Below are 11,953 nucleotides of genomic sequence, written 5' to 3'. Positions count from 1 at the left end.
CAGGCATTTAATCAGTGTGGCTGCTATTAAAAAAGGAAGGGCTTCTTTCAGTCAACTAAACAGTGGTACACAGCACTGTGTGAGATGCTGAGTCGACAGCTGCCAAGCCAGAATGCAGAAGGTCTTCCTGAAGTCCTGCATCACGCCTAACAGCATCAGGCAAAAATGTTGGATATGCTGGCACATCTCAAGTGATAATAGACATCTATCCTCAGGCAATGCAACTGAACCCTAAGTGTATGTGTTTTACAGGGAAAAAGGATATAGCATGGTTTAAAAGTCATGATTATTTCCGTGACACAACCACAAATTGCAAATATTGATCAAGGAAAAATTTATTTACAGAGATTTTTCAAATACAAACATAAAATAGCACATTTATATATATTTTTTTTTACAAAAATGAATATTGAAATAATAAACATGGTACAGCACAATACAACATCAATGAGCTAAACATAACAGCGACAAAAATCTATGTCTGGAAGAAGTTTCCTGTCAGTCATATATAACCAACAGAGTTCTACAGTACTGTAAGTGGAATTTTCAATGGACAGAAAAACGTCCATTTACTGCACTTCATAAAAGTACTATAGGCAAAGGCTACATATGCCAAGTTATTATGTTGCATTTTTTGTAATAATGCTGAAAACACAGAGGCTTAATAAAAGATCTATAGGGCTGAATAAGCAGTGGCTAAATGTTTGGGGAAGAGAAATGTGTAGAGAATATACAAAATACTGAAATACTGATAAAGTGGCTTATTGGTCCTTTTATTAAGTTTAATGTATAGATTAAAAAGTGTTGTAACACTGAATTTTAAACCACCAAAAAGAAGTTAAAAAAACAAAAAATAAAAGGAAAAGAAAGAAGAATCGCACCAAAAAGGTTTCCTCTCTACTCATTTTGTGCCATGGTCATCATCTGTGTGTGTGTGCTTTCAGGAACACCATGCTGAAGGGACCACCGGGTACTACCCCAGGCCTCCAGCACCATCTTCTCACCAATCCCTCAATTAATTGGTGCACTCAGAATGTCACAATTTGCCAAAATGGAGCTTTCCTTGCTTACACAGTCATGTATTTGTGGAGTAGACCACAGGTGCGCTCTGGTGAAGAAGCCCTTCCCCATCCAGCCTGGTGGGGTGGCTTTGGTCCACAGTCCACCCCGTTCCCCAGGGCTCCCAGCACCACCCACCATCCCTCCCTGCACCATTTCAGAGTGAAAGCACTTAAAAATTTCCTTTTTGTTGTCATTGTTGTCCAGAAGGCGCCTGCAAGCCCCTCGTGCTCCTGGCGGCGGCCCGTGCCCTGGGCCGCTCAGTAGGGGTACTGCTTCTGCTTCTTGCCCGAGAAGCAGGCCAGCCAGGTGCACACCAGCATGGCTGCGGCTGCGCCCCCGCCTGTGCAGTAGTAGGCCCAGCCAATTTCGCAGGTCCCTGCAAGGGAAACAGAGAGCGACATGATAGGGAAAGCAGAGGTTGTTGTTTCCAAAAACATGTCAGCAGTGGAGAAGGCGCCCCTTGGCCTGCCAAGGCCAAGGAGAGCCTGTGGCACCGTTTTCCACAGCAGCTGCTGTCAGAAGAGGGCTTTTCCCCCCTTTCTCTTTTTCTCCTTCTCTAGACAGCTTTTGAGGGTTTACTTGTTTGTTCCAGGAGTACACCCAGTGCCACTGCATGTCATACAAGATGGAGCCTGGCTCCCTTCAGAAGGAGCTGGGTGGATCCGCCTCTGCCATCACTCAAACTGAACCCAACTGCAAGCCATCAAGTGATAAGGACAATCATGTCCCACTACCACTGGCATAAATCCTGACCAGGCCACATTGAAATGCCTTCTTTTATTGCTTTGCCCCTGCAACCAAAACCTCGAGGAAGGCAGGGCAGAGAATTATTTAGGAGCTATTTTCTCTCCCTAAATCTCTGCTCTAGTGGTATGCATTTACTGACCAAACAAATGAGCTACCAGACCTCTAAGCATATATTCGGGATGTGTGGGTTCATCTGTGATGGAGGTGCTCCTGCCTGTGTAGTCACACAATGAGAAGGGGCTTTGAAAACTGCTTTCCAAGAAGACTGATTTGGGGCGGCATCAGAAGCAGCACAGCTATACCTGCCATGCCATGCTCCACAATCCCATGCATTAGGACCATATGGCAGATGTCTCCATCTGGCAGAGCATGATATGGCGTGAGAGACAGAGCAGGACACTGGATTTTCAAGAGGCGAAATAGAGGCTCTCTAGGGCAAAGGAGCACAGGGACTTCTATGACAATGGAATCTACAAGTCCTGCCTCTTACGTACCCTGCCAGTAGGGTCAGCAGGCAGTGTGCACGCAGAGCAGTGACGGAGACATCAGCACTCCAATGGTATCGTAACAGTATAGGACTAATAATGACAGCAAAATGGTTGTGTGCTGGTGCAGTGGAAGTAAAGATCCCAGTGGATCCCAGTACTTTCACAAGTTGCCACCACAAGCAGAAGAGGCGTAAGAACTGATCCTTAACTCCCACTAAGGTCAGAGTGCCAGTGAGCACAAGGTTTAATTAAAGTGCAAAAAGAGAGACACTTCCTTATCCCTACCCAATGTTTCCACCCATTACTTAAAACTTCACAGATCTTTAATTCAATGTGTTTTAATAGTGTCACAACAATATAGCCTTGAATGCATTCAAAGGCCTCAGTATCCATAGGGAGCCAAAGTCATCACCAGTGAATAGTGTTGGGGAATCCCACAGCGAACCATAAAGTCATTGCTCCCCTTCCAGGCATCACTGTGCCTGCAGTAGATGAGATGATCACAAAAACAACAGCTACTGAAGAGACTAAGCCTCCTTGCAGAGCTCTCAGAAAATAAAAAGGTGACTGCTGTTACTCCTCAGAATTTCATGCCATCTCAAAAGTCACTTTCACTTTGGCTGCACCATGTTGGTCATTTTGATTTTGACTGCTTGGGACTTATTACAACTGAAGTTCTCCTTCTCCAACTGAAGTGTCCCATTTTGGGTGACATCTCCCTGCTTTGAACAGTGAGTGCTCTCAGTAAGGTACAAGCAGCAATACAACACCTCTTTTCCACCCTCTGGGAAAAGCAGAAAAACCCATTCTCCTCCCCTCCAGAGAACAGGAGGTAACAACAGTTTCCACCTAGAAAAAGCTGAAACAGGTGGCACGTCCATACTCTGTCCTAATGGTGTGCTCTAGGGTCAGGCTTTGGGTCAGGCAATTATCAAGTCTGCTAATCCTGCCTTAGGCACAAGATGCACAAGATGTCTGTACACCCCAACATGTCAAAAGCATTAGCATGCCTGAAGGCAAACAGCACGTCCATTGACTGTCTGCAGGATACTGGCAGCCTTGTAAAGAGATGTCAGTGGGAGGCAACGCTTATGTTCGTGGCTGCTCTGAAGACCTCAGGATGACACCACAGCATGCAGTATACTGCATCTTTTCTTCAAAAGTATCAATTTCTTTATTAAAATGAAAGGTCGAATGAAACAAAAATCCTGACATGACCGGAGGACTTCAGGAGCTGAGACCTTGGTTTGGGCTCATTAGTGTCTCTCCTTAATATGCTGCAGTAGAGAGATTTATTTGCTTTTGTAATCTTGTTATGCTCTGTATATCGACACCATTTTTGGCTCCATTACAGAAGACCACACAAAGAGTCTGACTTCCTACAGAGAAGACCATCAGAAACCACAGAGAGCCGCCAAGTGCCTGACAATATCTCTGACACTGATCCTTATCTGACTGCACAGCAGCTCCTAGACAAACCTGTCTAGAACAATTCATTTGCCTGTACACACACATCTATGACTTACGTTGAGAATTTCAAAACCAGAATTAAGCAGATACTGTATGTCTAAATCCATTGGGCTGCTTTGAAAATGATAGTACTTGTACTAGAGTGGGAGGTGCTAAAGCATTTCTTTTGATACTATGGAATCCACCTGATAGGTTTTTTTGAACAGCTAGGTATTCTAAAACTACTAAAGACTTGTAGTGGCAGCTTGAAAAATTAAATCTTTCTCATTGTGATGCTTCCAAGTAGAGAAAATAAATGTTAAAACGCTACTTTAAAAATAGTTTAAAGATTTGCCTGCTTGCACTGCCCAAAGCTGTGACCTATATGGAACAGAATGAAGTAAATTTCACCTTTTGAATGGTGTTATTTTAACTTCTGCGCAGTAACCATGGGAGAGGGGGAAAGAGCACCTGATACATATTAAGAAGAAAGAAAGAACTGTTAAGTCAGTGTCAGAGACGTGCCAACAAATACAACATGCACATTTCAGTCTTGGATGAGGAGAATAACATTTATTTCTCCATACCATGCTCCATTTACCCTAAGGACCACTGTCCTACTTAGTGCTCTAAGGCATGGCAGGCAGCCCCTTGATCTAACAAATGCAATGTAGTTCACAAGTGTGAGCTGGGTCAAGATGAACAAATGCAAGAACAGGAGAGTGCGGAACAATGGATGAAAGAGTAGGGAGCCTGACCTTAGAGCAATAATAACACAGCAATAAACCTGGCCATTATTTCCAGCCTGTGTCAGGAGCAATGGGAGGCCTCAGACAGAATAGTTTGATCTGTACTTGGATGACGCTGAGCAGAACAGCATTTCAAGCTATTGTGCTGAATAAGAACCTGCAGCAGGGAAGGTGTCTGAGGGTATAGGATTTAGCCATACTTTTCATTTTAAGTATAGCTAAGTCCTAAGTTCATAGCTAAGTATAGCTATAAGACCAGAGAGAATCCATTTCAAAGGTACCTGTTGAATGGTTGTCTACGTTGCTAGCCACATGTCAAACTGAAATAATGGTACCCCTTTTATAACTCTGTATTGCACAAGGAAAAAAAATAAATTTGAAGTTAATTTTTCTGATCTGGTATTCTCATTTTAATATGTGTATGAGCTATTTTAATCCACGGTACCCTAAAGAAAGTTGGTTGTCAATAATTGGATAACTGAACTGCAATTTAAATTGCAGAATCACTTTTGTTTCACTGTGATATTCTCAATTTATAAGAAACATGAAGATTTATAAAAAGCAGGGTTGATGAGTAATTAAATGTAGCACAAAATGAGAAGAAATACACCTATAGAAATGTTTTATCATAGAGAAGATAGACTTTGCTTTCTAACTTCATTTTTTTACAAATATTGTAATAACAGTTGATAACAGGTGCTGTAGAAGAACCCTTTCTCATGTTCAGCTTTTATTTCACTGACATCAGTGGGACTAGTCATGTATTCAGAAGCAAGCAGATGGTTATGCGCTTTGTAGAACTGGGATTAAATTTGACCATCAACTAGGGCATTTTGCCTCCATAGAGCCCATCATATTAAGTGTTAGAAACATTACATTGCAGTTTCCCGTTTTCCTTAGTTATGTCAAATCTGTAAAATGAAAAGCAAGACTACCTGATAGAATTAAAACAATTAAGTGAAAACTTGTCAATTTTCATGCAAACACAAAAGCTGTTGTTTTCCTCAAGGGAGCACAGGAATATATATATATATGTGTAGAGGTGTGCCAGTCTGCTGGGGGGTGTGGAGAGGCATGCAATGTGTACGTGTTCTCGCTCATAAGATTGCTGGATCTGGTTTCACGCCAAAGTAAATTCCCCACCAGCTCAAGTACTCTTCTAGCTGATAGAGATGATGTGCCCACGGCAGCTTCCTTCTCTGCACAGAAGTGGTGTTGCTTTTAACGAAACAGTCTTTACCTAACAGGTATGGAGGAGAAGTTGTGGCTTCAGTTCTTTTTAGTTCTGGACCTTTTTTTGGGGAAAGGTGGGCGGAGAGGAGAGGGGAAGGCAGGGAGGAGAGCATAAATAATTGGAGCACTTGCCTTCTGGTTACTCAGCCAAGCAGGACTGTCCAAGTCAGCTCAGGTAAATTTGTAGCTGGCCATTAAGAACTCTGTTTTCACATTCGGTTTTACTGGGATTGGCAGTAAAAGAGTGTCAGGATTAACTCTGAAGTCAGAGAATCGCAGGTCTCACAGCTATAGGGCTGGGCGGCCACTTTCCAAGCAAATAAAAGGAGGCAAGAGTGGCAACGTTATGTCCCTCTCCTTTATAAAAGGACTGAAAGAAATTGCAGCCCCCCAGGTTAAAGGACAAAAGCAAGGTGAATGAGGACAGTACCAAAAAAAGACTCAACAGAAAGGAGTCCCATAGAATATAAGACAGTACTTGCTACATTCAAAAAGTCAAAGAATATGAAAGGTTAGTTTTGCAGTGATGGATGAGCTTATTAGAAAACACTTCTATGCCTTGTCCTGATTTCTAAGGTAATCTTCAAGGCTGTGATATGAGTCCCCTAGTTCCCTCTCACGCTCCAAAATATAAGGCAAATAAACATTAAGACAAATCTGGGAGTGAGTGCACTTTGGCAACAGAAACTCTGTGGATACTTGATCTCTTGTGGAGCTGTGCCAGGATCCAGTTGCCGAAACAGAGTTTTACCAGGATTTCTACTCGTGATGTCTTATAAAAAACACATAGTTATCAAGGTCCTGGAAATAACATATGATGTTCATCTAAAATAACTAATAATTGACACTTATGGAAAATATCCAGAATATGAAAGTGTCTTGGATGCAAATTTGTTAATTGCAAGACTTAGTTTCTTAAATATTTGCACCTTCTTTGCTGTCAATGTTAAGACTATCCTGAGCGTGCAGACTGCCAGTATTTGGCAGACTCTATAATCATTTAACCCTAGCTACAGCCTCTTTTCCAAGATGAAGAAAAAAGGTTTTTAGAACTACCCAGGCTGAAGAATACAAATGATACAGCTTTAAAAATAAAACCTACAATTCTTTCTTGCAAAAGCCTGTGCAGGAACTCTAATTAACAGCTTCATATGAGAGTCCAGTACTACAGGGGAATGTGAATTCATGTAATCAATGAGGGTGTTGGAAAAAGTAATCAGTGAAGAAAGCAAGGAATGTGATGTTAAGGAATATACAGGGATTTGGAGATATGAAAGCCACAAATGAATGTAAAAGATAATCAGCTAATTAATAAGAAGGCATGATTATTTTGAAACAAAGCCAAGATAAATTAAATAGTTGAAGAATCTTTTTTTTTTTTCTTGACGCAGTTACACAATGAAAAACCATCATGTGAAATCAGCTACAAAAGCAGGAAAAGAAGTCAAAACTTGGAATGCATCCAGAAAGGATTAAAGTAGTTTCGTGAAACAAAGAAAGTGCACTATGTAAGGTAAAAATGCAGCTGAACAAATAGTTTAATATGCAATAATGAATTTGGTGAAGGTTTTTTCTTTCTGTCTGTTGTATGGATAGGACTTTCTCAAGGTCTTTTAAAAAATATATTCTTTCCTTCACACATACAGATCAAGTTATTTTGCTTACTTATAATTGGTCAAGTCAGTTGCATGGGCATTTTGGTATGTAATTAAATGCACGGTGTCTCATAAAGTCCAGAAGTGTAAAAATGGCAAAGGAAATAACAACTTTGAAATTCTCCAGCTCTGCTGTTTGCAGACACTCCCATGGCTAAATCTCCCTTTCTTTGGAGGATTGCATGATTTTGTTTAATCAAAACTCAAATTTGCTGCATGAATGTAAGGTGGAACAATGGAAAAGGAACCGATACCTCCTCCAATACCTCTTCAATGCTTCGCTGAAGAGCGAACTTCAAGCTATTTAAAGACCTAGTGTATGAGATCTGCAACACTGTCCTCAGGGACAAAAGAGCTGAACAGAGCTGGCAACTCTTTAAGGATGTTTTCCTTAGTGCACAAGAACTGTCCATCCCTCTGGGTAAAAAAGCAGGCACAGAGGGCAGAGAACCAGCACGGCTGAGCAAGGACCTGCTGGTCTGACTGAGATATAATGTGGAAATGCACAGGCAGTGAAAGCAGGGACACGTGGCCTGGGAAGAGCACAGGGATGCTGTCCGGGTGTGCAGGATGGGGGCAGGAAAGCTTCTATTCTGCCCTTGTGTGGCTCCACTTGGAGCCCTGCGTCCAGGTCTGGGGCCCCCAGCACGAGAAGGATGTGGGGCTGTTAGAACGGGTCCAGAAAAGGGCCACAAAGATGCTCAGAGGGCTGGAGCACCTCTCCTGTGAAGAAAGGTTGAGAGAGCTGGGGTTGTTCAGCCTGGAAAAGGTTCAGGGGTGACCTCTTTGCAGCTTTTCAATACTTAAAGGGGGCTTACAAAAAGATGGAGAGCCACTTTTTGCTCAGGCAGACAATGACAGGACAAGGGGGAATGGTTTTAAACTAGAAAAGGGGAGGTTTAGATTAGAGGTTAGGAGGAAAATCTTCACTCAGAGGGTGAGGCACTGGCACAGGTTGCACAGGGAAGCTGTGGCTGCCCCATCCCTGGAGGTGTTCAAGGCCAGGCTGGATGGGGCTTTGGGCAACCTGCTCTGGTGGGAGGTGTCCCTGCCCATGGCAGGGGAGCTGGAACCAGGTGATCTTTAAGGTCCCTTCCAACCCGAGCCATTCTATGATTCTATGACCTTGTGACAATTACAACGCTCAAAATCTCAAGAGAAAAATAGCTCATGTCCTGGTAATGAGGAGCTCTCCTAGCTCACTGGAAGAAGTAAGCAGTAAGCTCACTTACTGCAGGAAGTTATATTAATTTCAACTCTCTTTGGACATCCACAGTGCAGAAATCCAGACTGGACCACTTCTCCAGATTCCCTCAGGAGACAAAGGGGAGTTATAAAGCGTGATGTATTTCATCTTAAGGTAGTCATCTAAGGTACATACGGTGGACCCTGCCCTGGCAGCACCTATTTTTATATTCCTTTAACTATGAAGGGATCCCAAATAACTACTTCGGTTGCCCTTTTCAGCCAATAAGAAGCAGCAGGGACTTGCTCCCAGGTGGTCTGGGAACCTGTAAGTTCCTGCTTGTCTCCATTGACTCCAGAAGGTCCCTGCATGGTCTGACTCAGGCCTTTAGGTTAGACAGAATACATGTGGACCTTGACATAATCACGAGAGGCTTACAAAGAATTAAGAATAAAAGATAGCTGGGTAGCACCAGAGAGGAAAAGTTCCTTGATGAAACACTTCCTTTACTAGCACGTAGGCTGACTCATTCATTTATCTGAGAGCTCAGCAGTTGTAGCTTAGGCAAGCTTACAAAAACTGCACTCAGCCACAGTCAAAAAACTTAACTGGTAAAATCTCGGAGTTGTTTGCAGAGAATCTGTGAACAAAGAACCTGGCTTTGTCAGATAGACTGCTCATAAAAATACAGCTTTGAAGCCCTTGCCTTTAATAAGATTCTAATAAATTGTCATACCCTCTAAACACTTTTCTTGATAGTGTTGGCACTGTATGTCAACACTCAGCCAGATGCTGAAATGATGTCACCTAAGGCCAATTAACTAGTTGACAAAGCTTTTTTTTTTTTTTATTTCATTGCTTTCTGTGTTGTTTTTTTTATGTTGTTGTTTTAGTAACTGCACTGTTTGCTTTTAAAGATCATTTACTCAAAGATTTCTATAGCAAAAAACAATTATCAAGTCAACAGTTCTGTTTAAGATATTTCAGAGCCTCTATAAGTGGCAAAAGGGAACCTTAAAAATAACATTTTTTGGAAACAAATAGCCCTGCCTGCACTGAGAAGCTTCTGAGAGTTTTTGAGGACAATTCAGCTTCTTGTTTAGTTCAGGATGGGAGCCAGCCTTTTAACTTTTTTAGCTTACTCTTCAGACAGCCACTCAGGCCAGGAGAGCCTTTTCATAGCAGTTCAAAGACAGACCACCACGGAGGGCAAGCAAAGGTGTGTGTTTGGAGCCATCTGCCTGGGTTGCTTTGGTTGCTGCTGCAGCCTTGCCCCAGGCCTAGGATGTCCCGTGCGTGATGGGCAGCAACGGAGCGTGACAGCTGGAGAACATGAAATAACTGGAGAGGATCTAGTAGGACTTGCAGAAAAAAGAGGGAAGGGGATGTTCCCAGGCTTGGAAGGATGGCATGAACTCAAACAAGCACAGAATGCATTTCAGGCAGGCTGTGGCAGCAGCACCCAGGTGGGTAGGCAGGGCATGGCGTGCCTACAGCCACGCCTGAGTCGTGCAAGCCCGTGCTGCCAGATCTGCAATTTTCACTGCCTTTATTAGCAAAGAAAAGCATCACGAAACTCAAAGATGAACCCCAAAGGTAGGTATGCACACCAAGCTGTGTCTGTGGGATGCTCCTTAGCACAAATGATCACCCAGCGGAAAAAAAGAAAAAAAGGAAAGGGGAAGGGGAAGGGAAGGGGAAGGGGAAGGGGAAGGGGAAGGGGAAGGGAAGGGGAAGGGGAGGGGAGGGGAGGGGAGGGGAGGGGAGGGGAGGGGAGGGAAGGGAAGGGAAGGGAAGGGAAGGGAAGGGAAGGGAAGGGAAGGGAAGGGAAGGGAAGGGAAGGGAAGGGAAGGGAAGGGAAGGGAAGGGAAGGGAAGGGAAGGGAAGGGAAGGGAAGGGAAGGGAAGGGAAGGGAAGGGAAGGGAAGGAGGGAAGGGAAGGGAAGGGAAGGGAAGGGAAGGGAAGGGAAGGGAAGGGAAGGGAAGGGAAGGGAAGGGAAGGGAAGGGAAGGGAAGGGAAGGGAAGGGAAGGGAAGGGAAGGGAAGGGAAGGGAAGGGAAGGGAAGGGAAGGGAAGGGAAGGGAAGAAAGGAGAGGAGAGGAGAGGAGAGGAGAGGAGAGGAGAGGAGAGGAGAGGAGAGGAGAGGAGAGGAGAGGAGAGGAGAGGAGAGGAGAGGAGAGGAGAGGAGAGGAGAGGAGAGGAGAGGAGAGGAGAGGAGAGGAGAGGAGAGGAGAGGAGAGGAGAGGAGAGGAGAGGAGAGGAGAGGAGAGGAGAGGAGAGGAGAGGAGAGGAGAGGAGAGGAGAGGAGAGGAGAGGAGAGGAGAGGAGAGGAGAGGAGAGGAGAGGAGAGGAGAGGAGAGGAGAGGAGAGGAGAGGAGAGGAGAGGAGAGGAGAGGAGAGGAGAGGAGAGGAGAGGAGAGGAGAGGAGAGGAGAGGAGAGGAGAGGAGAGGAGAGGAGAGGAGAGGAGAGGAGAGGAGAGGAGAGGAGAGGAGAGGAGAGGAGAGGAGAGGAGAGGAGAGGAGAGGAGAGGAGAGGAGAGGAGAGAGAGGAGAGGAGAGGAGAGGAGAGGAGAGGAGAGGAGAGGAGAGGAGAGGAGAGGAGAGGAGAGGAGAGGAGAGGAGAGGAGAGGAGAGGAGAGGAGAGGAGAGGAGAGGAGAGGAGAGGAGAGGAGAGGAGAGGAGAGGAGAGGAGAGGGAGGAGAGGAGAGGAGAGGAGAGGAGAGGAGAGGAGAGGAGAGGAGAGGAGAGGAGAGGAGAGGAGAGGAGAGGAGAGGAGAGGAGAGGAGAGGAAGGAAAGGAAAGGAAAGGAAAGGAAAGGAAAGGAAAGGAAAGGAAAGGAAAGGAAAGGAAAGGAAAGGAAAGGAAAGGAAAGGAAAGGAAAGGAAAGGAAAGGAAAGGAAAGGAAAGGAAAGGAAAGGAAAGGAAAGGAAAGGAAAGGAAAGGAAAGGAAAGGAAAGGAAAGAAAGAAGTAAAGAGGCTGAAGCAGGACACACACAACATAAAAAAGTAATATCTCACAAAAAGGAGTAGGACATAAAATATTCTGGAGCACTAATCACCCAGGCTGAGCCCTGGCTGCCCGAGTACGCTGTATCCCCTCAAAGGAAGAGAATCTTTTTCAACGTAGTTAAACTTAAAAACTGGAGTTCATCTCAAATATAGTGTCTTCATTCTTTCAGGTTAATAAGGTAAGTGCATAATATCATTTCATACATCTGATGGTAGGGGTGTGGCAGCTGGAGGTGAGATGAAATTTCCTAGGGCACCTAAAATGGCATGAGTCATCTACATTTAGACAAATGAATCTCACTCTAGATAAGCATTTTGCTGTTCAGGCATTTAGGTGTTGGTCTTGTGTTGCTGTTTTACCAGATGCCTACCAAGG

General features: G+C 44.3%; 1 protein-coding gene and 1 long non-coding RNA gene across 2 annotated transcripts in view; one reads left to right on the top strand and one right to left on the bottom strand.

Moving 5' to 3' along the window:
* Positions 1-317: 317 nt before the first annotated feature.
* Positions 318-11,953, bottom strand: part of LHFPL6 (LHFPL tetraspan subfamily member 6) — a 140,656-nt gene continuing 129,020 nt past the window's right edge. The window contains exon 4 of the mRNA XM_083796365.1: positions 318-1,438. Within this exon, the coding sequence (XP_083652491.1) occupies positions 1,320-1,438 (119 nt within the window). The 3' untranslated portion in view covers positions 318-1,319. The remainder of the gene's footprint in view (positions 1,439-11,953) is intronic.
* Positions 1,447-11,953, top strand: part of LOC310880504 — a 54,454-nt gene continuing 43,947 nt past the window's right edge. Inside the window, exon 1 of the long non-coding RNA XR_014571730.1 lies at positions 1,447-10,165. This is a non-coding gene — a long non-coding RNA (uncharacterized lncRNA). The remainder of the gene's footprint in view (positions 10,166-11,953) is intronic.

The sequence above is a fragment of the Anser anser genome, assembly GCF_964211835.1.
Source record: "Anser anser genome assembly, chromosome: 1".
In the NCBI taxonomy this organism is placed as follows: domain Eukaryota; kingdom Metazoa; phylum Chordata; class Aves; order Anseriformes; family Anatidae; genus Anser; species Anser anser.
This window is presented reverse-complemented; position numbering and strand designations above follow the sequence as displayed.